The sequence below is a fragment of the Capsicum annuum genome, chromosome 3, assembly GCF_002878395.1.
Source record: "Capsicum annuum cultivar UCD-10X-F1 chromosome 3, UCD10Xv1.1, whole genome shotgun sequence".
Lineage (NCBI taxonomy): Eukaryota > Viridiplantae > Streptophyta > Magnoliopsida > Solanales > Solanaceae > Capsicum > Capsicum annuum.
The window spans coordinates 256,078,858-256,105,790 of NC_061113.1; the positions used below are offsets into that span (position 1 = coordinate 256,078,858).

The 26,933-nt window shown below is 33.5% G+C and overlaps 3 protein-coding genes across 5 annotated transcripts; 1 reads left to right on the forward strand and 2 right to left on the reverse strand.

The window, feature by feature from the left end:
* Positions 1–1,968: 1,968 nt before the first annotated feature.
* Positions 1,969–5,423, reverse strand: LOC107865905. Of its 2 annotated transcripts, XM_016712097.2 has the most exons (6): positions 4,569–5,423; positions 4,247–4,367; positions 3,520–3,658; positions 3,349–3,374; positions 3,091–3,223; positions 1,969–2,986 (listed from the first exon to the last, which is right to left on the reverse strand). In XM_016712097.2, the coding sequence occupies exons 2-6, from the start codon at positions 4,361–4,363 to the stop codon at positions 2,313–2,315; spliced, it is 1,089 nt and encodes a 362-aa protein (XP_016567583.2). In that variant the 5' UTR covers positions 4,364–4,367; positions 4,569–5,423; the 3' UTR covers positions 1,969–2,312. The 2 variants fall into 2 exon arrangements, with proteins under 2 accessions (XP_016567583.2, XP_047265809.1); XM_047409853.1 differs by having other exon boundaries at positions 4,247–5,423.
* A 137-nt stretch (positions 5,424–5,560) lies between these two features.
* LOC107862280 (probable LRR receptor-like serine/threonine-protein kinase At1g74360) lies at positions 5,561–9,793 on the reverse strand. The gene is made up of 2 exons (XM_016707797.2): positions 9,272–9,793; positions 5,561–8,984 (listed from the first exon to the last, which is right to left on the reverse strand). Exons 1-2 carry the CDS (start codon positions 9,342–9,344, stop codon positions 5,773–5,775), a joined length of 3,285 nt encoding a protein of 1,094 aa, XP_016563283.1. The 5' UTR covers positions 9,345–9,793; the 3' UTR covers positions 5,561–5,772.
* Positions 9,794–20,429: 10,636 nt separating this feature from the next.
* On the forward strand, positions 20,430–25,919 carry LOC107862279 (dehydrodolichyl diphosphate synthase CPT3). Of its 2 annotated transcripts, none has more exons than XM_047409854.1 (3): positions 20,430–20,662; positions 22,967–23,217; positions 24,682–25,919. In XM_047409854.1, exons 2-3 carry the CDS (start codon positions 23,116–23,118, stop codon positions 25,594–25,596), a joined length of 1,017 nt encoding a protein of 338 aa, XP_047265810.1. In that variant the 5' UTR covers positions 20,430–20,662; positions 22,967–23,115; the 3' UTR covers positions 25,597–25,919. The 2 variants fall into 2 exon arrangements, with proteins under 2 accessions (XP_047265810.1, XP_047265811.1); XM_047409855.1 differs by having other exon boundaries at positions 23,075–23,217.
* Positions 25,920–26,933: the final 1,014 nt, after the last annotated feature.

A 26,933-nucleotide genomic window follows, 5' to 3' on the forward strand; every position in this document is an offset into this window, starting at 1 on the left:
ATATAAAATATTATATTAGTAATATTAATATTAGTTATAATGAGTTTTTTTTTTCTTATACAGTGTTAATTTAATGTATTAAAAGTAACATGTATTTCATAATTTTTATAAAAATAGTATTTGCTTACAAAAATATTCTCCATAAATATGATGGAAAGAATATGAAAAAAATTATTGAAAAGCAATATCATAAATTTTCATATATTAATAATACACACCTTAATATCAAATAAAATATATAATCAATACTTTGCATTAGTTAAATATAAATTTAAAAATATACTAAATAAAATACTAATAACACACAAAATTAATATATGCATTAAATAAGTTGGCAATGAGAGTTGGAAAGAAACTTGGTGGGGTAGTTTAGTTAAAGAAAGGCTATTTTTTAAGCAATCAACCCCTTATCTTTTCTCCTTTGGGCAAAATTGTTTTATAATATTTCGAACTCTTTTTAGGGATTTTTATCCACTTTTATGTTGAATTTTTTTTTTCTGGCACTAGGCACAATATTTTGAAGAAGAAGAAGTCATTGGAATAAAATATGATAATTTAAATCAATTAGCTACTTACTCTATGTTGGCAAATAAGCAGACAATTTCTCAAAGAGTAAAATTTAGCTTTTAGATTAACTTCTGTCAATCAAATGTATAGTAAAAATAAGATTAACATACACCTTTTAACTTATCATATTATACAAATCTCCACCCTTATAAAGTAATTATAAAAATTCCAACTATATATCTTCATGGGGTGTATCGGAGGCTAATTATGTATCTCGACAAATCGAAAATTGAAAAAAAATGTATCGGAATCTAATTAGGTATCTTTACAAAGAAAAAAAATATATGTTCATTGTATGTATTATGTATCTCGACAGACCCAAAATTGGAAAAAATGTATCGGAGGCTAATTATGGAAAATATTGCATTTTCGTTGGATACATCGAGAGCTAATTATGTATCTCGATACACCCATAAATCAGAAATTTCAGTAATTATAAGAAATATCAGAATTTGTTGTAACTAAGTTTCAAACTATCAAGATTTATGTTGTTTGGCATACTTATTATTACTCGAAGTACTAAGAAGTCTTAAAAGGTATAATAATCCCGAATAGAATGCAATATTATTTTATCCTTCGTTTGGTTGGAAGTATTAGTTAGTCCCGAGATTATTATCCCACCATTTATGTAATAGTGATAGGATAAGTTATCCCATTAATAATATATGTTGTGCGATAACTTATGTCGGAATAACTCGTTCCCACCAAATGACCTCTATGAGGCTTACCAAAGCTAGGCCAAGGTCCCTAGGATTGTGAAACATCCTCTAGCTCTCCCAACGTATTTCTCATACTACAGAAATTAAGCTATCAATTGTTGAGGAGGATCCTTTTTGGATAAGTTTCTAAACAACAATCACTTGAGATATTGCAAACATGTTACTTAATTTCTTGTTTTATATTCCATGACGACTTCTTGTTGTTTTATGTCACTCACTTCCATCAGCCTCAATTTGATATATAGGAGTATAGGTTACTGATTGTCTTGTTGTTGGGACATTCACTTGGTCAATCAATCCTATTATCTTTACTCACCTAAAATAATCTCTATGTCTATGTGATTGTGTCACTCTTTAGGCAATGTTTTCCTCTTGCACCTGCTTACCTCCAACCTGTTGAAAGGTGGTGAATTTGATTTCTGGGTATTTTCTTTTTTGTTGGTACAAGTTCACCATCAAAAATCAAGTTTGCCTTTCGGTTGTAACTACTGGATTAAGTAGCTCTATGAAAGGGCAACCTGATGCACGAAGTATCTCACATTCAAGTAGGGTGATGCAGGCAGGCAGTCTACTCCGACACAAGCATCAGTGTCTTTTCCTCTCTTGAGATTGCACATAGATATATGCCATTTTCATGAAAATCATTTTCTAATTTATGCTTTTTAGGATATGATAGTCTTGATAATGAAAATGTAAATATATCATACATTGTTAAGTAAGCTGGGCAGGCTGCAAAGCATGTCTAGAACATACACAGAGTAACTCTTATATAAGTACTTCTATAAACTTAGTCTAAAGTAAGGAGAACAAACAAAACTTTTAGTAAAATTCTAACCACATTGAGACCTAAAACTTAGTAAAATGCACCTGAAATGTGATTAACACCTGCAAAACTAGTAGTTGGAGCTGATTGCATCAATATTCTGCTGGGTAATGCTACTGAGTATGTGTTCAATTGTCTAAGAACCTCAACTGTCCCCGGAGGAGTTAATGAGATGAAGTTACTAATTACGTCTGGCGCACTTCTCACCAGACTGACCAGTCCCCATTCTGTTGCGTCGATACAAAACTAGGCATGACAGAGTCCTGGGCTTCAGCTTTCTTCTTCTCCTGATCAAGAACACACAGTTGTCTCCTGTGCTTTTTCCCTTTGAGGTGTAACATGAATGTTTCTCCATTCGTGCATGGAACTTGACATACTTTGCACCAGAATTGCTTCCCATTCTCATCTTCATTCTTCCCTCCATGTTCCATCTCATGTTGTTTAGCCTTGTGTTTCTGACCTTTAAGGTGCAGCTCTAATAAAGCTTCGTCCTGGCAGGAAATTTCGCACGGGTCACATCTTATGACTTGCTTGTTTTTTCCGTTGACACTTGAATCTCCCAAGCATTGCAGTTTTACCTTGTGCTTGTTACCTCTCAAGTGCTGCTCGTAACATAGATCTCCAGAGCAGTAAACTTCACAGTCTTTACAATAGTGCCTTATGTTTGGCGTAAGCTTCTGTCGAGGTGACACAAAGCCAGAGTTTCTGGACGACTCTGTATTTTTCTTTCTGCGTGAGTAAGTATTATACGCAGGGCTTAGTGATGGACGTAGTGGAGATGTCATACTTGGAAAATGATTTGGACGTGGTAGCGCTGCATTGGGAGCAGAAGATGGAATTTCAGCATTTAAACTTGAATTGCTCTTGAAGATGGTACCTGATAGAATGAAGAAAAAATTGTATCAGCAGCAACGGTAATGAGCAGTGAATCCGAGAAAACAAACATTCAGCAGTAGTTGCTTAGATATTTGTAGATGTTACTCTGTCCATGAGATTCCAAATGTTTTAACATCTCCTGAGGAACTTCGGTGTGTATGCAAGCTGTTGCACCGCAGTCAATTATTCTACCAGCGGATTTCATATTCTTGGAAACCAATGCTTTCTGTCTTTTTACCTAAAACTTAGATATTTTCTTTTAGATTTGAATATTTTGATACACAAAACATCACATGCACGATTCAATGAACAAAATCAGTAAATAGATCAGGGAAGGGAAGGGAAGGGAGGCACAGCACTTACATTTGAATTGCTCCTGGAGGTGGTACCTGACAGAGTGAAAGGAATAAAACATGTTAAAAAGAGCGGCAATAATACTGTACAGTGTGTGCCAATGAATGTAACAACATTCTGCAGAAATTGCTCTGATAATTTGGTTAAAAAGAAAAGAAAAGAAAAGAAAAGATGAATTACCTCTAGCATTAATTTGTTCATCAGATTCAAATGTTTCCTGTGAAACTTTGACATATTTACAGGTGGTTGTTTGGCTGCAATCTAGTATTCCACCAGTGGATCTGTTTCTCTTGGAAATCAAAGCTTTCCATCGTTTTTCCTAAAACTTACAATGATGTTCTGTTAGAAGACTCGAATCTATGACACTAGAGTTAATTCACAGGATCAATCGAACAAAAACTAGTTTATATGTATCGATGATCAAGTCTTGTAACATATGTAAGATACAAGGAGTACACAGATTTTATCATTACCCAAGATACAGTGTACCTTTTGGTAACAAAATTATATACAGCAACAACATACAGTGAAGAAAACATGACAGCGAATAAGGAAAACAGTGCACAGCATTCGCGAAAGGAACAGTAACAGCAACAAATTAGTGTGATAAACCAAACCACTATAAATAATAGATGGTAACAGATATCAAAAGCAAGAAACTACGGCTAATACTATGAGTCTACTACAGACAGTACCAAGCCTATATCTGTCGAAAAGCAAGACATCGACCTCCACACTCTCCTATCTAAGGTCAATGTCCTCCGTAATCTGAAGTTGAGACATGTCCTCACTAATCATCGAGAGTATTGATACATATCAATTGTCATGCACTTAGATGAATCAGGTAATGCGTTCGCGGAATTTATATATAGAAGAAAATGGATAGAAAATTAGAAACAAGACTTACCTCTAAGGGAAAAATATCAGTATTAGCATCATGATCCGGAAATAAATTTGCAATCTTCTGTTTATATTCTAACTCACGCTTAATTGCATTCTCCATTCTCTTATCTTCTTCATCCATTACCCTGCATCGATTATATGTCATGTCTAATTAATCATATCGATCAGCAAATATGAAGTTACTACTAACTAAGGATTTCAACCGATAGCGGCAGAGCTAGGATTTTCATCAAGGGAATTCAAAATTGAAAATTAACACGCGAACAAGCAGAGGAGTTCAACATCTACTATAGACACAAAAATTAATTTTAACCCCTCGGCCATACCTGACGCCGCCCCTGTCAACAGAATGCAAATTCAGGAAAAAGAGTTCACAACAAATAAACTGTAAGGAAGATCAATGAATGTTCCTCACTCCATTAAATTGGAGATTATTATTATGAAGGACATTATTGTTAACTAAATGATCATGCGCTAATTGTGCATTTGGTACAAATATCCTGGAAAACAATATATGTCCATTTTTTCATGCTTTATGGTAGAGAAGAATATTTTTTTTTGATTTGTTGAATATTTTAGAAACTAGTATATATTTTAGAAAGAACAAAAAACATGTTGTGAAGACCATTATATAATTTTCTTTAATTATGGGGATTAGATGGGATATATTTATATAGTTGTATTTGAACCCTGCTACTGTAATTTCACTATGAATGTCATGAGTCCATCAAATATGTATACTTACTTCACTGGAGAACTAGTGAAGATATTTAATGCATTAGAATAGTACATCCACTTCAAATGTTCATGATTACTCCATGATTTGACTCCACTTAGTCGTTAAATTTTGATTAATTTAGCTACTGTTATAAGTAGATGATCTTAAATTTTGGGGACAATAACCATGTAATTTTCCAAGTGCTCATGTTTTTTTCTTTGACGCCATCCACTATGAAAAAGACTTGATGACCTAATTAATTAACAACAAATTCCGTGTACTAGATAATTATGATGATCACCTTAATTAATCATGCAATAATCCATAACATAACTGGAGTTTTACATTTGCCTTATAGGTGAGTTGGTGAGTCAATACTTGTCTCCTTCACTTGCTTTTACTTGGATTAACATTTCTTTTCATCTATATGTAGCCTTATCCTGCATTTCTGCAAGAGGTTGTTTCCACGGCTAAAGAAGATTTAAGTAGCACTATTTTCCAAGTTACCACATCATGCTTAATATGGAGAGTTAATTCTTGTTGTATTATAGTATGATAGTGTAAGAATTCTTTACGATGCACAAAACACAAACTCAAAGGTTAAAACTTTCCATAGGAAATCTTTGAAAACTTAATTCACATTTCAACTCTTATGATCTTAACAAAAATTTTATGTGATCCTAGCAAATCATAATTGCCAAAACAAAGAATCTAAACAAGTTTTTACAAGAAGAATGTGAGATGTGTATGTTACAAATGTGTAAAAATCTATTGACACTTGGCTGTGTAATTTGAAACAAAAAAAAAGTTCATCAAAATGAAGGAGAAGTGCAACGGCTGGATCCTGATCTGTGGCTGCGAGGAATGGCGATCAACATGTCCAATACTTCCTTCATATTTGGCCTAGCATGAGGACTATCAGCAGTGCACCTTATTCCTATTCTAAGCAATTCACACAATTCTTCTGCTCCCTCTGCTAGGCCAGATACCAAAAGAGACACAGGTATAATGGCTCTGGTGAACCCTTGCCTTCCGTCTCCCATCACTCGTTTCGCCCATTCAACTAGGCATTCCTCGCCTCCATCTACAGCGCGTCTCCCTGTGGCTAGCTCCATGGCCAGGACTCCATAACTGTAGACGTCGCCTTTTGTTGTAGCCTGCCAAGTTTGCCCGTATTCTGGTGCAACGTACCCGATTGTACCAGCAACCATTGTGCTAACATGACTATCTCCAGCATCCATGACCCTAGCTAGGCCAAAATCTGTGACTCTTGCTCTTCCGTCTTTGTCTAGCAGCACGTTGCTAGCCTTGACATCTCTGTGGACGATACAAGGGTAGCACTCGTGGTGTAAGAAGACTAAAGCATGTGCCACATCAATTGCCACGTTAATTCGTCTCTTCCATGTGAATTTGGTTGTATCTGTGATAATGTCATCTAAGCTTCCACCTCCCATGTATTCATAGACTAACAATTTCTCTGATCCGTTAAGGCACCAACCATAAAGTGTCACAAGATTTGGATGCCAACCAAAGTCATTTCCACTTAGTACTTCCATTTCAGCTCTAAACTCTCTTTCCCCTTCAATTCCCTCCCTTTGTAGCTTTTTCACTGCCACTTGCCTTCCATCTGGCAAGACTCCGCGATACACTGTCCCGAATCCTCCCTTCCCTATAATTCTGTCATTCGAGAATCTGCCTGTGGCCTTCAAAATGTCAGAATGTGTGAAGCTTGTTCTGTCCAAACGGATAACCTTGACATCATTAGACAACCATGGTGAGGATGCACCTGAACTCGATGCCAGATCATGTCGGCCCTTTGAATCCTCCAGTAGGTATCCTGGTGTGTCTATCGGAGATTTTAAAATGAGGCAGACAACGAGTGTCATAAGTCCACAAACAACGAAAGCCAGCACCAAAGCCAAGAATACCAAAATTGCACCAACTTTTGTAGGCCTTTTGAAACTTCCACCCTTGTTTATAGCAGCATTCGTAGAGTTGTCAATGAAAGATGGAAGGCGCAACAATGGATCGCCAAGATATGATGACTTCTCAAACGTGGCTAATTGCCCACTTTCTGGTATAGTACCATAGATGTGCTCGTTGTAAGAGACGTTGAACTTGCTCAGATCAGACAATTTATTAAAACTAGCTGGGAATAGACCAGAGAAATTGTTGTAGGACAGATCAAGAATCTGTAAGCACTTAATGTATCCAATCTGGCTCGGAATCTCACCAGATATTCTGTTCTTTGAAACATTCAGGACTACAAGTTGCATTTGTCCAATCTCTGAAGGGAGCGGCCCAGCGAATTCATTTACACCCAAATGAAGCATACTGAAATTCTGCATGCTGCCAATTTCAGGCGGGATCCCACCAGAAAATTTGTTCATGCTAAGTTGAAGATAGCCTGATATCTGATAAGAACGAACATTACTACCCACTTCACACACTGGAAATAAACCATACCCCTTGAGCAATTTATCCCATAGGCTTCTACAATTCTTCCGGGTAAGGAGAGGATATACAAAGCTAAATGGAGGATAATCAGCTGGTATCCACCTCTTCATAGCGAAGCACTCCCCCGAGCCAGCAGTGACCTTATCCTTTGCCCTATTCGACAAGAAAGTAGGCATTGGATTTGAGCCAATTCTTGCTAACTGAGGTGGAATTGGCCCTGAAAGTTGATTGTTTGCAAGATTCAACCACAATAAGCTACTGCAATTTCCCAACTCAGGTGGGATGCCACCGGTCAGTGAATTGTTAGCAAGCATCAGCCACAAAAGTGAGGTTAGCTTCCCTAAGCTTGGTGGTATCTTGCCAGTTAACTTATTGGAGGAAAGATCAAGGGCCTGAAGTGTCGGAATATCCCCAAATTCTGAGGGTATACTTCCATTAAACTGGTTGTATGCAAGAATCAGAAACTTCAAGCCTTTCATCTTGGAAAGTTCAACTGGCAGTGGACCGGAGAATTGGTTCTCGCTCACGTCCAATCGAGAAAGGTTCCCTAAGTTGGGAATTCCAGAGGTAACTATGCCTCCAGCATAAGAGTTACCATGCAACAGAAGAAACTTAACCTGTGTAAATCGCCCGAAAATTTCTTGTATTTCTCCTCTGAAGTTGTTTCTGCTAAGATCAAGAAACACCAAGTTGCTTAAACTTAATAGAGCTTCTGGAATGTCCCTTGAAAAATTGTTGCTTCCCAAATAAAGTGCTTGAAGACTCATAACTGATCCAATTTCCTCAGGAATATGCCCTGAAAAGTTGTTTGAAGACAAATTCAAGTCCTCCAAGTTCTTACAATTCGATATCTCCTTAGGCACTCCTCCAACAAATCCGTTTTCTGATAAATCCAAAGACTGCAAGGTGCAGTTTGGAGTGAAAAACGACGAAGACAGAGAGCCAGTACACTTGTTTTTAGATACCGAAAACTCCTTAAGCTTATCAAAACCAAGTGACAACTCCCCAGTCAAGTTATTGTAGCTCAAATCAAGGTACCTGAGCTTCCTGCACTGATCAAAGGTACTTCCAATCTCACCAGTGAAATTGTTATTCGATATATTTGCAACCACCAAACTGTCACAAATCCCAGGGAAAGTTAAACTGATCTCCCCATGAATCCTATTCATGGTCAAATCAAGAACTTCCAAATTGCTGAGCCCAGTCAAATTCAGCTCCCCATCAATAATATTATGTGACAAATTCAAGAATCTCAGATTTTTACATTGGCCTAAGTCTGCAGGAATGGACCCTCCAATTGTATTCATAGACAAGTCAATATATCTCAACTCTGTCATAGCTGAGAAGTTGTTAAACATGTTCCCAGCCAAATTATCACCAGAGAGATCGATTCGAGTGACACGATCAACACCACCATCACAAACAATTCCACGCCAGGTGCACGGAGACGAGTCTGAGGAATCCCATTCTGTATGTCTGTATCCTTTGTTCATCGGATTTTGCTTTTCAAGAAACGTCTTGAAACTTAGTAACACTTGCTTGTCACTCTCGAGGGTGTCTCCACAAACTAACAACAAAAATAAAAATCGAAACTTTAGAATTGCACGTCAACTAACTAAGCTCATAAAAAGAAGAGTCTTGAAAATTTGAAAAAACAAAAAGAGGCAAACCATGGACTAAAGCTCCCACTATACGCAGACTCTAGAGAAGGTGCCGTACCACAAAGGTCTATTGTACGCAGTCTTACCTTGCACTTCTGCAAGAGACTGTTTTCACAGCTTGAACCTGTGACCTACTATCAAGATTTGATAAAAAAAAAACAAGAATCATGAAATTTTTTTGTAAGTAACAAACCTGTAGAGATTAGAAGCAAGAAGTGGAATAATGCAACAGGAAGAAGAAGAATATCAGATTCCTCTTCTGACATAACTCAATCTTGTTTTCTTTTTTCTTTTTCTTCTTCTTCCAGTACTTTCACTTTTTATGTGTCACAACTCACAAAGTTGCTGTCCGATGAGTTCTAGTTATGTAAGTTGTATAGAAATTTGTGCCAGAAAAAAATATGTTTAGGAAAGTGGTTTTGGTAGTTCAGAAACAATATCTCTGTGCAAGGAATAAACATGGGGAAATGGAGTTGAATTTCAGAATGGAAGGCCTGCAGATGGACCAAACCAAACTTTTTAAATACATATGCACGTACGCAAGAATATTTAATACTACTAATATAGTTTTTGTCTTTTGATTATTAAATTTCAAAAGAGTTTGTTTTGTTGTGGCCTTGTGTGTGTGTGTCTTGTAGTTATAGTATTAAGTATTGTTTTTTAAAAAAAAAAAAAAAAAATCTGGGTGGAAAGATGAGGAGGAGGCTTTTGAATTTGAAGGACCGGAGCTTTTGGAAATTGAGGTATATAAAAAGCCGCCCAAATTGACTGACCATTTTAAGGGGAAAAAAGTGATAAGAGTTCATGTTTTTGGTGATCTAGAATTGTATTTTTGTTAGCTTAGTGTTGGTATTTTTGGTAATGGGTGGTAGTAATCCAAAGTTAAAGATTTACTCTTTGTGATTTACGGTTTAAAATAAGTTAAAACATTCGTTCTTTTAAATTAATCAGGTTTATTTTTGAAAATTAATGTTAGTCAAGGTTCATGTTCTGAATCAATTAGACTTATTGCTTGAAATTAAAGTAAGTTAAAAATTTGTTCTCCCGAATTAATCAGGTAATTTCTTGGAAACTAATGTTTGGTAATGTTCATTCCCTTATAATCAAGTTCCTTCTTTGAAATTAAAGTAATTCAAACATTCATTTTCCAAATGTACAAGATGAGATTTCTCTTGTCCATATAATTCCTCCCTTCTTTTTTAACGTTCTTCATCTTCTTTCATTTTTCGGGAAAATAATTTGTGCAAACTTCAAACTTTCAGCCACGAGTACACGCATTTAAAAGTTATTTAATTTAGAGGAACTACTGATTACAACAATTTTCATCCTTATTGAATCAAGATCGCTTTAACACAACGACTCCATGACATGATATTTATAGTAATTTATTTATAATTTTAATTCTAATACTAATTGAATATCAATATTATAGTAATATGTTTCTAGAACTTAAATGACCAATTTTTCCTCTAACTTAATTTCTTCCCAATTTCGGCTTCAAATAACATCTTGGTTGAATCAAACTTCCACAAGAGGCGGCTGACGCGTTGACCTTCTAAATTAAGAAAAAAAATTGATTTTGACGACGGTATAATTATTTCGGGATTAATAATTTTAGATAAAATATTCTATGCACATGAATATATAATTTATTTACTATTACGTTATAAATGGTGGAATAGTTAATGTCGAAACTAACTAATACCTCTAAATAAACACGGAATAAATTACTCCGAAATTATCTTACCTTATTCATCACACCGAAGGACCCCTTATACTCATCATAAGGCTAAAATTCCTTATGAAATGTAGAGCACCGCGTGTATCGAATCCTATAAAAATAATGTGCTTTTAATACGAGTATCGTAATTTCTTAAATTTAAAAGATGAAAAACTTAGTAAGTATTTCGATTTTGAACCGTCTGGATTGAATATCCACCTCTAATTTTATCTAGGAATTGGCATTCTCAAACTGAATTAAGGTTACCATCGATCTTCTTTTTCATCATTTTTTGAACTATCGGATATGCAGTGGCGGATCTACATAGGGTTCAAGGGGTTTGGACGAACCCCCTTTGTCAGAAAATTATACTATTTTTACATGGTAAAAAAATTTTTTATGTATAAATAGTAGAGGTTGAACCCCCTTCGACTAGTCCGTATATGTACTACTGAACCCCCTCACTGAAAATCCTGGATCCGCCCCTGCCGATATTCATACAAAATTTACTAGCTAGTCTGATTAATTTGCATTTTAGTTATAATAAGCATATCAAGGTAAGTAAATTTCGATTAATGGTGGATTTACCTACTTTTTTTTTCCGTGGTGTGAACTTATAATATAATTTCTAAAAGTATAAAAGAACAAAGGCTATATAGTCTTCCAATCCATAGTCTTGTTAATATATATTACACACATGCAAAGTGACGAAAAGGCTTTTGTGATCCACGTTGTATTAAGTGGAATCTAATCAATACTACTTTGTCAAGGTTTACATTTAATCAGGTCATGCTAATTTCTCATAATAACAACTAATAAGTTAAGCCGATTTTTTTGAACAATATAATGTCTTGTGTGCATGTGAAATACGTAAATTTGATTTTTCATCAGCTTGTTATATTTACAAGTATGTTGTCACTTTTCTATGTATTTAACACTGATTTGTCACCCCAAAATAATATATACTGACAATTATAGACAATCATTTTGAAACTGGCAAAAAAAAAAAAAAAAAAAAAGATGCAGAACACCTGATTAATAAACTAATACATATCTTTTTTAAGTTCTCTGTGCTTTCAATTTTCTAATTTAAAAATAGTACCGTAGTACTATATATATTAGTAACACTCACAAATGCAATATAAGTGCTGCATCAGGCATATGGCATAAAGGCAAGAAAGTTTATGTTAGAAAAGAAAGCCATTTTGATTGGTTGAATATAATGTTCAAACAAAAATATTGACATAAAAAAGAAAAAGACAACTTTAAAAATCATTCAAATTAAATGTTTTGACTGTCTCCTCCAGTCCACTTTTGATTTAACGACCATGATAATTGCGTGGGGTGACAAGAACCGTATAAGCGGAGTCAGAATTTATAATTTATAATTTTTTATAAAAAAATTAAATAAATATATAATAATTAAATTTACAAAAATTTCATAAATTAATTTTATTACTATATATAATAAGTGTCAATAAGCAGACACATCTTTGACATGTCTGCTTGTGCTGCTTGCTTCAGCTGCTTCAATTGTAATTTTACTATATAATATCTAATTAATTACTATAAGTTATTTAAGTATTTAAAAATTTGTAATATTCAATAAAAATATAAAATAATCAGCATGCCTAATTGTGTTACCTGCTTCAGCTGTAATTTTACTATATTACCCTAATTAATTACTATAAGTTATTTAAGTATTTAAAAATTAGTAATATCAAATAAAAATATAAAATAATTTTACTATATTACCCCAAATCAATTACTATAGGTTATTTACGTATTAAAAAATATAATATTTAATAAAAAATATAAAATTGATAAAAAATAATAAATTAACTTTTGATTTTTTAAATTAACTTGATGTCTTGTATGATGCCTATTTATGCTTTTTGCACAAGTATTTTTTATAGTAATTTTATTATATCACTTCTAATTAGTTATTATAAGTCATTTAAGACACGAGTTCTTCGTTGCTTCAATCGTGATTTTATTATATCACCTCTAATTAATTATTATAAAATAAACACAAAACGATATGTCAACATAAAACATTTAATTTGATTGACTATCGAAATTATATTACTGCCACATAAGTTAACTTTTGAAATTATATCAGTGTCACTTAAATTGAAATAGAAGAAATAGCATTATAAATCACAATTATTAAAAATTAAAATTATTTTAATAATTAATTATCTAAATTATATTTGTGTCACGTAAATTGAGATTAAGAAAATAACATATATTGCACGGGCCCTTCAATGTCTAGTTTCTCTCATACATTCGTAAGGTTTAACAAAAAAAAAATAATTGAAATTTTGTTAATCCGTACGTAGAGTTTCAAATCCGTCATTGATAAACAACATTTTTTTTATTTTAAGTAAAAATCTCATATTTAAATTCAAAATAAGAGAAAATTATAGAAGTTTTTCCTTAATATATTCACCATGCACAACATATATAAATCTAGATTAATCAGATAAACCATGAGCTTTCCAAAGACTGACAAGTTATCATCAATGATATCCATGATCATATTGTGTGGGGTGAGATCAAACGGTATAGGCGGACTCAAAATTTATAGTTTAATTTAAAAAAAAAAAAATTCAAAAAAATATATAATAATTAAATTTACAAAGATTTCATAAATTTCTCTCATACATTTGTAAAGTTTGCTAAAAATTATTGAAAAATTTTGTTAATCCGCTTCAAATCCGTCGCCGATATTTTTTCACTTTTAGTTCAAAATCAAAAGTTTAAACTTAAAACAAGAAAAAATTAAAAAAAAATTCTCCTTAATAAATTCACCATGTACAACATAAATTTGAATTAATCAGATGAACCACAAGCTTTCCAAAGAACATCAAGGAAAAATTAGCTCAAGGTTTTTGTTCAATTATAGTGGGAGAAACAGGTAGAAATCAAATTATATTGTTCAACAAAACGTTATAAATAAAGAATTGATAATTGTTAAACTCAGCATGCATATGAGCTGACTAATTGATATATTCTTATCAAATTAAATACTATATCAAAATAAATTAGGTGTTTTTTCCCTTGATGGATACGTGGACAAAATTGGTCAAGGGAAGATATGTTTTCTTTGAATAGTAGTTAGGGTTGTTAAAAAAATTTCTTCAAAAAATTATTTGTTTAAGTAGATAAAAAAATTAATTTAAGATGGCTCTACATCATTTTCATTAGCTAAATTTGTTTAGTAAAATAGAGACAATTAGTAGACACTGACATGTCCGCACGAGTGGATCTAGTTTCATGTTTATCCTAATTGTCCTTAAGCATCCTACAAATTAAGTTTCAAAATCTGACTATTAAAAAAAATGTTGGTTGGTTAATTAATTTATATAAATTCTTTTAGTTATTAGGAAAAATCCATGCGTAAATTGATATTAATTTCACAGTTAAAAACCGTACATTGATTGTGATGAATGAGTTTGACTTAATTAATTAAAAAAATGTTAATCAAATGATCAGGTAAAGATTTTCAAAGCATTACCGGCCTAAGTATATTTTAAGTAGTTATGTGGAGTATTCTTTTTCTCTTGTAAATTAATAATAAAATGTTGTTGATTGGTTTTATTTATAGCGGTAGGATGATTGACATCATTAATCAAAGGTTTCAAATTCGTGTTCGTAAAAATGAAAAAAATTATGTTGAGAACGTTGTCCCTGAAAATGAACTATGCACTAGGTGAATGCCGATTTAGTCGGTTCCATTAATGTGGATACGAAATATCAAGTTGGAAGCAAAGAAAAAAAAACACATACATTTTTTCTTAATTTTTATCTCATATTATATATGATCATCTTGCCCTGCTCCAATAAAATAAATCATGTTTAATTATTTAAAATTTGTTGCATGTTTAGGTCTTATCAGATTGTACAACAAATCTATCACACTTACTGATTAGATTTGAAATAAATATGTTAGATATCTTGTTATCTTGTCGTGAATACAATAAAATGAAACACAATTTAACTATTAATAAAACCTATAAATGAAATATAGATTATGATTGGCGTGCCGTTGTGCTGACTTATACTTGACCATGATTAATTTGGCTCTAATTAAACGACTATGTAAAACTAATTAATCTCCAACAGTTTCACCTAATCCCAAAGAATTAATTACAAAAATCACAAGGACGGACCATGATTAAGACCTTATTAATCAAATTAACTTTTTTTTATTTTTGTTGTTTGCCGGAAATCCAGACTTTATTAATGTGGACAACTTGGTTACACACAAAACATATATTCAAAATCACATGTGAACGATTAGAAGATCCATTCATCATTATTACGCATTTAAAACACACTACTCGCTCCGTCTCAAATTACCCGTCCCAAATTTCTTAATTTGATGTCCCATTTTGTTTGTTTTTTTTCATTAATTAAGACAAGATAAATTATTTTTTTTCATGTTTTACCCTTTGCATCAATTACTTTTTCTTCAAATTAAATTGTAAACATCATTTAATAGGGATACTATGGTAAACTAGGCATGTTATTAATTATTTTTCTTAATCAATGTGGCATCTCAATTTGGGACAGGTAATTTGGGACGGAGGGAGTAGCAAACTAGAATGGGAAAAAGAAAAGACTGAAGTCTCAAAAATACGTTTAAACTTTTTTTTTTTTTTTTAGTTTCATATTTAAATTATTGAGGGTGTGAGAAGCAGTACACCTAAATTATCACTAATTAGTTAGAGAAACACACCTCAAAATGAATAAGAATCAATTAAAATGAAAAAAAAAAAAAATGTATTAGCAAACAAGAATAAAAATACGTCACATGGATTGATTTTTAACGGTTAGGCACACTTAAAGAGTTTGTAAAAAAATATTTTGTCTTGTCAACTTTTAGTTGTCTTTCTCAAATTAAAAGTGATGGTTTAGATACGTTCTCACACTTCCATCAGTTTAAGTGTGAAACTCAAAAGAAGAGGATAATTTAAGTGTGTTTTTAGTACTTTACTCGAAAGAAAAATATAAAAAGTCTTCTCCCTTTCTTTTGAAAATCGACGCTGCAATATCCCTTAGTGAAAATTTTGTCTCAGTCGTTGATGCGATAAAGTGAAGCATGTAAATATATACTGTATAGCGAAAAACGATATCCATGTGGTGTGCCAAAAATGAAATTCGATCAAATACATACTTTGAATATTTTGGATGTTCTAGTACTCCTTATGTTTAAATCTAATTTGTGTGTCCTAATTAGTACTATTAGAAAGTTAAAAGATGATTTCTTCGATCATGATTTTTTTAAAATATTTTAAATTATTAATTATGTTATTTCTAAATACGAAAATTTTATTTTAAAAAATGTAAAGATTCTATATCCAAATTCATATAAAAATAAGTTTAGTTTGATCTTCGTACTTGAATCACGTAAAGTGAAACTGAGAAAGTAGTTCTTAGTAAAATCAAATTGAATTTGGTAGTTCAAAATTCACTCTCCAGTTGTTGGCTTGCCTTTATTATTTCACGTTTAAAATTTTAAAATGAAGGCAAAGCTAGAGATTCCTTTTGGATTTTTTATTATTTTTTTTATTTAAGAAAAAAAAGATTTGTAGGTAGGGATTCATTTAAGGTTTGAGATTTTAAGATAGGTGGATGCACTAAAGGAAGACAAATTAGGAATTATTTTTATTAGAAAAGATTCATATAATATCTGTCCTTTCATAACATCTCTTTTAATTTTCACATGAACTCTGAACATAAACTTTGTAATGCTGCATATTATTAGCTATTAATATAATAATCATTTCTCATTTAAAGAAGAAGAAAAGAAAAGAATTGATCAATGGTGTCTCGTTGAATTACTATCTTGTACATATGTCATAAGTGCAATTTTCGATTCATTGATCAATTTTTTCTACACATATTCATCAAACTTTTCACGCCTCAAGAAAAGAAAAATTAATCATGAAATATAATTTATAAAAATTGTGTGGTAGCTCACGGAAAGAATTGCAACCTTGTATATATATATAGGCAATAAGTAATCCTCACCACCATCGAAGATTGTCGTGAAGTGGTGAAATACCTCTATTTTTATCTAGATATTTGAGGTTTAATTTGAGCATGGGGTATAAAGTTGTGGCTTTGATAGGGAGCATTTTACTTCAAAGTTGAATTTTCTCAAAACGAATTTGAACTAGTCAGACTCCAAAGTGAGTAACGGATACCTATAGAGTAAGGAAAAAAGTAATTCTCACTAGCTATATCCTTCTCTTCACCTTATACTATAAGGACAAGCCATGCCACTTTGAAAAAAAAAAGAAACATGCATGGAATATATAAATATAAATAATAATGAAGTTGGAAGTTGGATCCCCTTTTATTCTTTTTCCTAAAATGTATAATTCATGATGCCAAAGTTTCAACTTCCAACTGCTGGTGCTCAAAAGATCCAAAGTCTTGAGTGGACATCAAGGAAAACTCCAGAAACTGATTTAATTTTTTAAAAAAAAAAAAAAAGTAAAAGGGAGAAGCATATTGCTTGCTTTTCTTTTTCTTTTTAATGGCCATTACAAAAATAAATAAAATAAAAGTAAAGACATCGTTAACTAATTAATTACTAGGTTATAATATCATGGGGCACTACTTGAAAATATCATTTTTTGACTACCAAAGTGCGTTACGTTGTTAATTCAGCCAATGAGTTAATTAGAACCGCTGATACAATTAGCTGAATTCTTATTCTCTTTTTTTAAGGCTTTTTATTATTGGGGATGCTCATGTATAATAAATCAGAATCAAGAGAAAGCTATATCAAGCGAATCTTGCAAAGATGGAGCTAATATTTCAATTTTATCTAGATAAAAGCTATTGAGTTATTCGATCGAACTCGTAGCCAAACTTCTTCCTCTGCCACTGAATCTACCATGTCTGTGCCATGAAATAAAATTGAATCTTATGACGCGAATGAATAACGCATCGATCTCAATGGATCCCTCGTTACTGCGCAGAGGAGAAGAATAGGTAGGGATGACAGGATTACAGATTTGGAATATTGTTTGCATGTTGTGATTCATTTGATTTCCTCTAATCACCCTCAAGCACACCTGATCCAAGCTTGCAGGAATCTTGTTCAAAGGGATTGGCAGTGCTTTTGCAAGCATACTCATAGAGGAGAGAAGGTAAGATCGCGGCTGACTGGTTGGCATCTGAAGCTCTGAAGCAGCCGCCGGGTTATCAACAGCTTTTGACCCCACCCCCTCGAGAGCAAGATGCCGGCCGAGATGGAGCTGGGAGCAAACCTAAACTTTCCTGGGGCTTGCCTTACCTCAACATCTAAATAAATAAAGGGCGGGCGCCGAAAAGGAACCAGCCCTGCCTCTTCAAGAAAGCTTTGCGATTTGACTCCACTCAATATATCATGCCCATCAACAGACCCACTGCAGCTGTACCGGCGAAGTCAACCTAGAATATTCAGTCAGGTGTTTTCAATATGAGTACACCTGGAAATCGGCCAGGCACACTACTTTTCTTATAGCTATGTTTTGTATGACATAAATTTTATTTTTCGGAAAATATTTTTCCTAAGAAAACATTACGTAGAATTTAGAGACTATTTTTAAAAATGAACTGTCGGAAGAAAATATAAGTAAAAGAAGTCTGTTTTTCTGTTTTAGTGCAAAAACTCGTTTGATGTTTAATGACTATTTAGTTGTTGTTTTTTTTTAAAATATCGAGTCATATACTAAGCAGATATATATAAATTAAAAGCTACAATACACTTTGCTTTTCCCTCCATTATATGGCAATATGAGAAGATGCCAAAGATCTAAGAAAAAGGTGGTAGTCACAAAACATAATAACAAATGGAGAAAATGACCCTAGATTGGGTGTGGGGTTTGGGGTTTTTTTTTTTTTTGGGTGGGGTGGGGTGGGGGGCTGTATGTCCTTAACAAATAAGGCATTGGAGATGTGATATTTTGAGAGGTTGGAATTTATGAAATATTTGGAATGGTGGGGTTTGAATTTGACTTACTTAGCCTATCATAAGTGTAAAAAGAATTCTTATTTTGGAGTGTGGGAGACAATTATATGCCTTTGCCACACAAGGCAAAGGCAAAAGCAAAAGTATATATACTAAGGGATGGTTTGTTATGCTGTAGCCTTTTAAATATAGTGATCTCGAGTTAATACATACTCATAATTGAGCTTTACGATCAAACATTTGTAAATATTCGATAAATTTCTTAATTTATATATATGATCTAAACAAAGTTATTGAGTTCTCGTGAACCAACATATCATATAGTGAAATAGCTCCTAATTGAAAATAGTTTTTCATATAAACATTAATTGATTATTTAAGAAATGAGAAATATTTTTATCTTATAATATATAGATCAAAAACACACTAATAATATACGAAAATCTTTTCAGGACAGAACACTATTATATATAGGTATGAATTTGAATAATTTAATAGTTTCGGCTCAAACTTTATATATATATATATATATATTTAAAATCAAATAAACAGAAATGAATGTGAACCATGACCCACAATCTAATAAAATCATATATTGGTCTTTGATATTTGTCAAAAAAGTTTGAGTTAAGGTCAAAATACATACAAGAGTGTATAATAGAGAAAAAATAATGGTTCAAACTTCAAAGGAGTAAAGAGTGTTTGTGTTCAACAAGATTACAACTACCATTTTCCCATTGACCTTTGACCATTCTCCACTTTATCACCAATCCTTGCCCCCCCAAGCACTCATCTTGTCTTAACTATTACAAGTCTTAATCTCTATTTCTTAATTTGTAATTTACTAAACTTATAACACCGTTGAAAACATTGTTAGAATTTGTCTTTACACCAATCTCATAATTGATAGTTGATAAACTAGTGAGGCAGGAGGAATTGAACCTAACAAAATATTTGATAAATTAACTGTTGTGTTGGGTACTTGGGTTCACACATGCATTGAACCAATCTGCTCTAGAGCGACTAATCTGTCTTGATTGGCGAGTCTACGGTCTTTATGATTTTTCTTTTTTTGGGTTATTTCTAGCAATATATTAAACTATGCTGATTGATATTAACTGAATATGTCGTTGTTGTTATTATATTCGTGATTAATAAAAGATACTACTAAGGTCATACAACTTTCCTTGGCATGGTAGGTGGAAAGATTATTCATAGCTCATTTTTATAAAGTTTTGATTTTTATGTTGGTCAATAGGACCAAAATTAGGGCAAAAGTTATCTTGAAAATTAATTCAAATGTTTAAAGTCTTAATTTAAATGTAATTTCTTTTCAAAAATAATTTATTTGTAGGAATATGTGTTTGATTTTATCAAACCAGGAAACTGGGAATTAAATGGGTATTAATTCATGTCGAATTACAATTTAATTTAGCCAACTTAATAAATTCAGCCGTGATTAAAATCTAATTAGCTACAATTACAATGCAATTGATCAATTAATTTTTTATTTATCCAAAAATTAAATGAGAAGACTAAATCCAAATCTAATTGGTGTAATATTTGAAATAACCCCCAAACCCCGTTACCAACATCAGCCCATTCCCTTCCAGGCCCAATATTACTCATCGGCCCCAACTTCAGCAGCGACCCAGCCCAAGATCTAACCCGAACCGGCCCACCCCTTGAACCCCATTCACCCGATCCAACAACGACAAAACCCATCTTCTCCAACCAACAACTCCGGCAAAATCGTCAACAACAATTTCAACAAACGACGACAATACCAACTCATTTGAGCTCGCATTTTCTAGGCTAAGGAATCGAGTGGGTTCTTTTTTCCGAAGAAAATTCGACGAAGCTCGTCGTCCCTGTTCGTTGCCCAGAAAAAGGTAAACCCCTTCATTTCTTTGATTTTCGTTACTGCTAGTGGCATAGGATTTCTTTTTAGTATAATGTTTTCATTATATAGTTGTTGGAATTTTGTTGTTGTTCGGGTACAAAAATCTGTATGTTTTGATGCACTCAACAGAAAATTAATCGATTCCAGGAGTTGAACTCGAGGAACAGAGTAACTATTCAGGGTTCTAATCCGAAAAGATAGCCAAGATAGAGAAAAATAGGAGAAGAAGAAGTGAAATGTTATTATCATGAATGAATATGTTGTATTATAAGTTGGTATATGGTGCCTTGCAGCAACCACTGCAGATTCTTACATACTGAAGTTGTTTGACTCTTCTACCATCAGCAACTCTGACTGACTGAGCCAAAATTGTACTTGGTTTCCACCCTAACTTCTGAGCTACATTCTGTTCAATGAAGTTATGTGTGCTACCAGTGTCAATCAAGACTTGCAAGGGTCTTTTCTCATGATACCCAGTCACTCTAATAGTCTGATAGCCAGTTACTCCTGTAAAAGCTTGAACTTGAACTGATATTGTCCTGAGTTCATCTAACTCAACCTTATCATCCTGATCGTCAACCTTCTCAGCCTCTTCAATAAGCATTTCATCTTCTAATATGTCCACTATATAGATATGCCTGTTAGTCTTGCATTTGTGTCCCAGCACATATTTCTCATCACAAAAGAAGCATAAACCCTTAGCCCTTTTCTCATCCATCACAGTTGCAGTCAGTCTTCTTCCATTCCCATTGCTACTAAATCTGTTGGTTTTATTAGCTTGGGTTTCCACTGGCTTTTTGGATGTATTAGCAGGAATCAATGCCTTCTGATAGAAGGAAGATTTTGCTTGATTGGGAGTGGGCAAGATAGGTGCAGATATGGGCTTTACAACAGATCTCAGACCCCAAGATTTAGCGTGTGCTTCAAATACTTCATCCTGCAATCTTGTGATTTTATAGGCCTGCATTAATGTCTTTGGAGCTTGGATCCTTACAGCCTTGTTTAACTCTGATTTAAGCCCCACTAAATAACAGCTAATAGAGTTTTCAGTAGACAAATTCACCTGGTCAACAACCTATCAAATTCAGCTTGATACTCTTTAACACTACCAGTCTGAGTTAAATTTTTTAGGGCTTCCATAGGATCTTCAAATTCTTCCCCAAACCTCTCATTCAAAGCAATTACATACTCAGTCCAAGAAGGATCCCTCAAAGAATTTCTAGCTTTCATGTATGACCTATGCCAAGCAATGGCCTCCCCCACAAAATGAATAGCAGCTATTTTAACCCTTTGATCAAAAGCAGTTTCATCCATATAAAAAAACTGATCCACTTTATACAACTAGGTCCTTAAATCTTGACCTCCAAATTTGGGTAATTTTACTCTAGAGCATCTAGTAAGAAAATTACCAGAGTGATGATTGTCTTTGGGTCTGTATTCATGCTGAACCTCCACAGAACAATCTCTATCACCTGAAGATTCTGCTCTTCCAGCTTCCTTGTCTTTTGCTTGAATGCCTAACCGATTCATAGCCTCCTTAATCTCACCCATTTCCTTATCAGCCTAGGAATTGCGCTCATTCATAGTGGTCATTCCTTCCATGAGTTTCTGTAACTGCTCTTGAATCTGAAGCAATTTCTTATCCATTTCTCCAGAAGCTTGCTCTTGATTCTTGTTTCGAGTAACTGGCATGCCGAGGAATGTCTTGCTCTGATACCAAATGACGCACTCAACAGAAAATTAATCGTTTCCAGGAGTTGAACTCGAGGAACAGAGTAGCTATTCAAGGTTCTTCTGAGAAGATAGCCAAGATACAGAAAATTAGGAGAAGAAGAAGTGAAATGTTATTATCATGAATGAATATGCTGTATTACAAGTTGGTAGTTATAGTAGTTGTATCTCGTCTTAGCTAACTACCAACTAATTCTATAACTAACAGATGGACTTTAACTGTTTTTGTGAACTTTCCATTGTGCAACTGAATTCTAACTAACTAATAACAACTTGCAACTTGCATCAGTTTCAATCCAAACTTCAATATTAAGTTCAAGAACAACATTCAAGAACTACATTGAATTTCAACACCCTCAAACACAAGTTGAAATGAATGATCAAATGAACTATCAAATAAAGTGTGTTTATCAACTTTTTTCTTTTTAAGTAAAAAGACAAAGCGGAAAATTATAAAATCAAGTCTACCGAATGCACGGTGTGTACTTAAGGAATTTATTCTCCTCACCTCCCAAGATAAAATGATTCTCTTTCTGAAAATAGCAGTATCTCATATTTTCAGAAACTTCGAACACACTCAACGATTTGATGATCACACAAGAGTTTTTGGACGCCAAAGAAGATTATTTTTCAACTCAAAATTATTGTCTTTATCTGAGGAAAAATTCAGGTATTTCTAGCCATCAAGGTGTTGCTTCATGAAGACAAACAATGGTTCAGAAAGGTGCACCCCTTCATAAAGGTGCAACTCTTCGGAAAATCACAACCCATTGGAAAGTTCATAACCATTCAATGACCATTCAATCCGAAAAGGTGCCTATTCAAATTGCATCCTTTCTCTTAGTGTTTTTCCGAAAAAGAAAACACTTTTTCATTTTCCATTCACACGTCTTAATAACCCAACATTTGTTGCCGTAGAAACCTAGGATTTTATAGTGTTCTCTTGTTGTTTCGTCAAGATGTGAATTCTATATTCTGAAAATGGATAGCAGTATTTCGTGTTAGCTAATATATAGTCTTGAAAGCTGACGTCCTCCTTTTGTTGAAATGTTATTTTTCTGGTCATCTTTTTATTGTACTGAGTCTACTTATTGCCCTTGCCGTGTATGTGTATGTTGTATAACCTCGTTTCTTAGTCATGAGTAGTTTTGAGTACTACAAGTCTACAACAACAGCAAACAACAACCTACCCAGCAAAAAATTAAACTGTATATAGGTAATCTTTTATGTGCATATAGAGATTTTTGCATTCCCTGAACACCAGACTAGAGGTTAGCTTAGTATTGTACAAGGTTCAAAATTCATCTTGTGATTTCAAGTTCAAATGCTAGGTGCCACACTTTTATTTTTTGAATCCCTTGGTGAAAATTCTTGGATTCAACATTGATATCCAATGTAATCCCACAAGTTGGGTTTGGTGAGGATAGAATGTATGGAGACTTCACGCCTATCTTTGTGAGGTACAAAGGTTGTTTCTAATACACCCTCGGCTCAAAAGTAGAGTTTTTGATGCGGGATTAAAAGAATTAACCGACATGTAGTAGATCCGAAAAATCATCATATCCTTTAGTCCTCCTTGTCAAGAGCTTTTCTCATGCTTGGCACCCTTCCCGAAATATTTACAATGGAAATACACTACTGTTTTGAATCTTTAACTTATGAACTAGCTTACAAGTTATTGTAGGTGATATTATAGTCAACAATTAGTGCTCTAAATTTTTCTTAAGGAGTAGAAATAGTGAAGAAATCTGATAATTCTTGAAAAAACTGACAAAAGTTTATGAGCACAAGCAATTTAAGCAAATGCTCACTGCAGTTTCTGACAAAGTGAAACTACAAGCAGACAGAAAATGTTGAAAAAAAAAAATCTTTTAACGAATAAATTAGTAAAATGATAGTTCCTTTTTCTTTTGTTAATGATAGTTCTCTTTTTTAGCAACTGAAAGAAAGTTCCAAATTCATTCTAGATATAGGAGGAAAATTAAGAAACTCCAAAGAATTTTACTGAGACATGAAAAATGCAATAACCTTCTGAAACACAGTAATCCTATTATAGACTCAAGAAACTTCCTGGTGTCATTATACAAAGTCTAGTGCATGGCCGAAAGTAGTTCACTATGCTAATTTTGATTAGTATTTATTGTGATGTCAACTTACTACTGTGATGTTTTCTCTTGTTCTGTATTGCCTTTCTAAATGGCAGGAAAAAGCTAATTTTATTTGTTTTATACTATTATGGGCTGTTAGGTGAGACTAAATTCTCTAATATTTGATTAGGTTGATCTTGGAGCACGATCATGCATTAGTTCGAGGGTTGATATGGAAGGTGTGAATGGTAAAAGTGTGGGACATCTATTTGAAAATATTAGCAGCTTTGTTCGTCAATGTATATTTTCTGTACTTAATGTGGGTCCTGTTCCTAGTCACATTGCTTTCATTATGGACGGGAACCGTAGATATTCGAAGAAGCAAAACTTGCTTGACGGGGATGGACATAGGGCTGGATTTTCAGCACTTATCAACATGCTAAAATATTGCTACGAACTTGGTGTAAAATACACAACGGTATATGCCTTCAGCATTGATAACTTCAAGCGAAGGCCCGGAGAAGTTGCATCACTAATGAAACTGATGCAGGAAAAGATTGATGAATTAACTCAAGAGGAGAGCATTGTAAACCGCCTTGGGATTAGGATTTACTTTCAAGGTAACCTAAAGCTTCTGAGTGACTGTGTTAGGTCAGCAGCTGAGAGGGCTATGGTAAAGACATCAGGTAATTCCAGAGCGGTATTGTCTATTTGTGTTGCCTACACATCAACAGATGAGATTGTGCATGCTGTTCAAGAATCTTGTGAAGAAATATGGGACGATATTAGAAAACGAGAAGTAAATAATGCTGAAGGCAATTTTGTTGGACTCAAAGAGAATGGGAAGGACGAGAATGAGCACCGTGTTGGTTTGACAGATGTTGACAGACATTTGTACATGTCAGTTTGTCCTGATCCCGACATTATTATACGGACTTCTGGAGCAACTCGGTTAAGCAATTTTCTTTTGTGGCAAAGTGCACATTGTCTTCTTTATTCTCCTACTGCACTATGGCCTGAGATTGGTTTGAGGCATTTGATTCGGGTAATTTTAGACTTCCAGAGAAACTTCTTGTATCTGAAGGCGAAAAAGAAACAGTCATGAAGCATACATAAAAGTTCTTTAGCAACTATTAATCCTGCTGTGATTTTGTCTTGCAGCTCCTTTTGTTTAATGCAGTTCTCGTCTACTGAATCGAATATGTAAGCATGGATTAGGACAGCTTTTTAGTGTCTTTTTCCTGTAGATATAGTCAGCAGATTGTAGAAATGCTGAAAGAGCTATCAGTGGATATAGTTTGAACACTGAGAGGCCTTGGAAATTGTTGTATCAGTGAGAAGTTAGTCATCAAGTATCAAATGGTTTTACCCTCTTGGAGGTTTGTATTCTTAAGGACCACTTGTGATTTTGAAGCAACCTTATAACCATATCCAATTGTTTTTTAGTCTAACAAGTCCTATGGAGTTCCTAAGCTACTCTTGGCTGAGGCTGATTAAACTTCAACCAAAGTACTAGCTTTGTTACTACCCTCTCAATGAAAAAAGAGAATTTAACTCTTTCCAACTCAGACCAGTAAAATTCAGAAGCCTGATTAAAGCCTCATCCAAATTACTTTTGGTTGCTTCCTCTGTAGTTGCTATCACTACAAATAAATAGTTTTGGGATAATAATTTAGTATACTTAGAATAGTCTTTTAAATATAGCGAACTCGAGTTAATACATAATCATAACAGAGTTTACAGTCATAAATTTACAAATATTTAATAAATTTCTTCGAAGGGGAGCCTTGGAGTAACTGGTAAAGTTGATGCGATTTGATCAAGAGGTCATGAGTTCAAGTCTTAGAAATGCAAGGTAAGATTGCGTACGGTACACTCTTGTGGTAGGGCCCTTCCCCGAATACCGCGCATAGCGGTAGCTTTAGTATACCGGACTGTCTTTTTTTTTTTCAATAATTTTTTTAATACATACACATAATCTAAACAAAGCTATTGGATTCTCATGAATTCACACATAATACAGTGAAATTGCCCCTGATTGTAAGTAGTTTTTTATATAAACATTAATTTGTTATCTTAAGAAAATAAATGAGAAGTAATCGTTTATACACACATATAGAGAGAGATCAAAAACACTGATAATATAAGAAAATCTTTATAGGACGGAGCACCGTTATATATTCGTATGAATCTTGACAAAGTTTAATAGCACTGGTTCAAACTTTACACATATTTGTGTTAATATATCATTAAATATAATAATATATTTAAAACCAAATAAACAAAAATGATTGTGATCCATGACCAACAAAACTAAAATCTTATATTGGTGTTTGATATTTGTCAAAAAAAGTTGGCGTAAGGTCAAAAATATGGAGTGTATAATAGAGAAAATGGTTCAAAGGAGTAAAAAGTGTTTGTGTTCAAACAAGATTACAACCA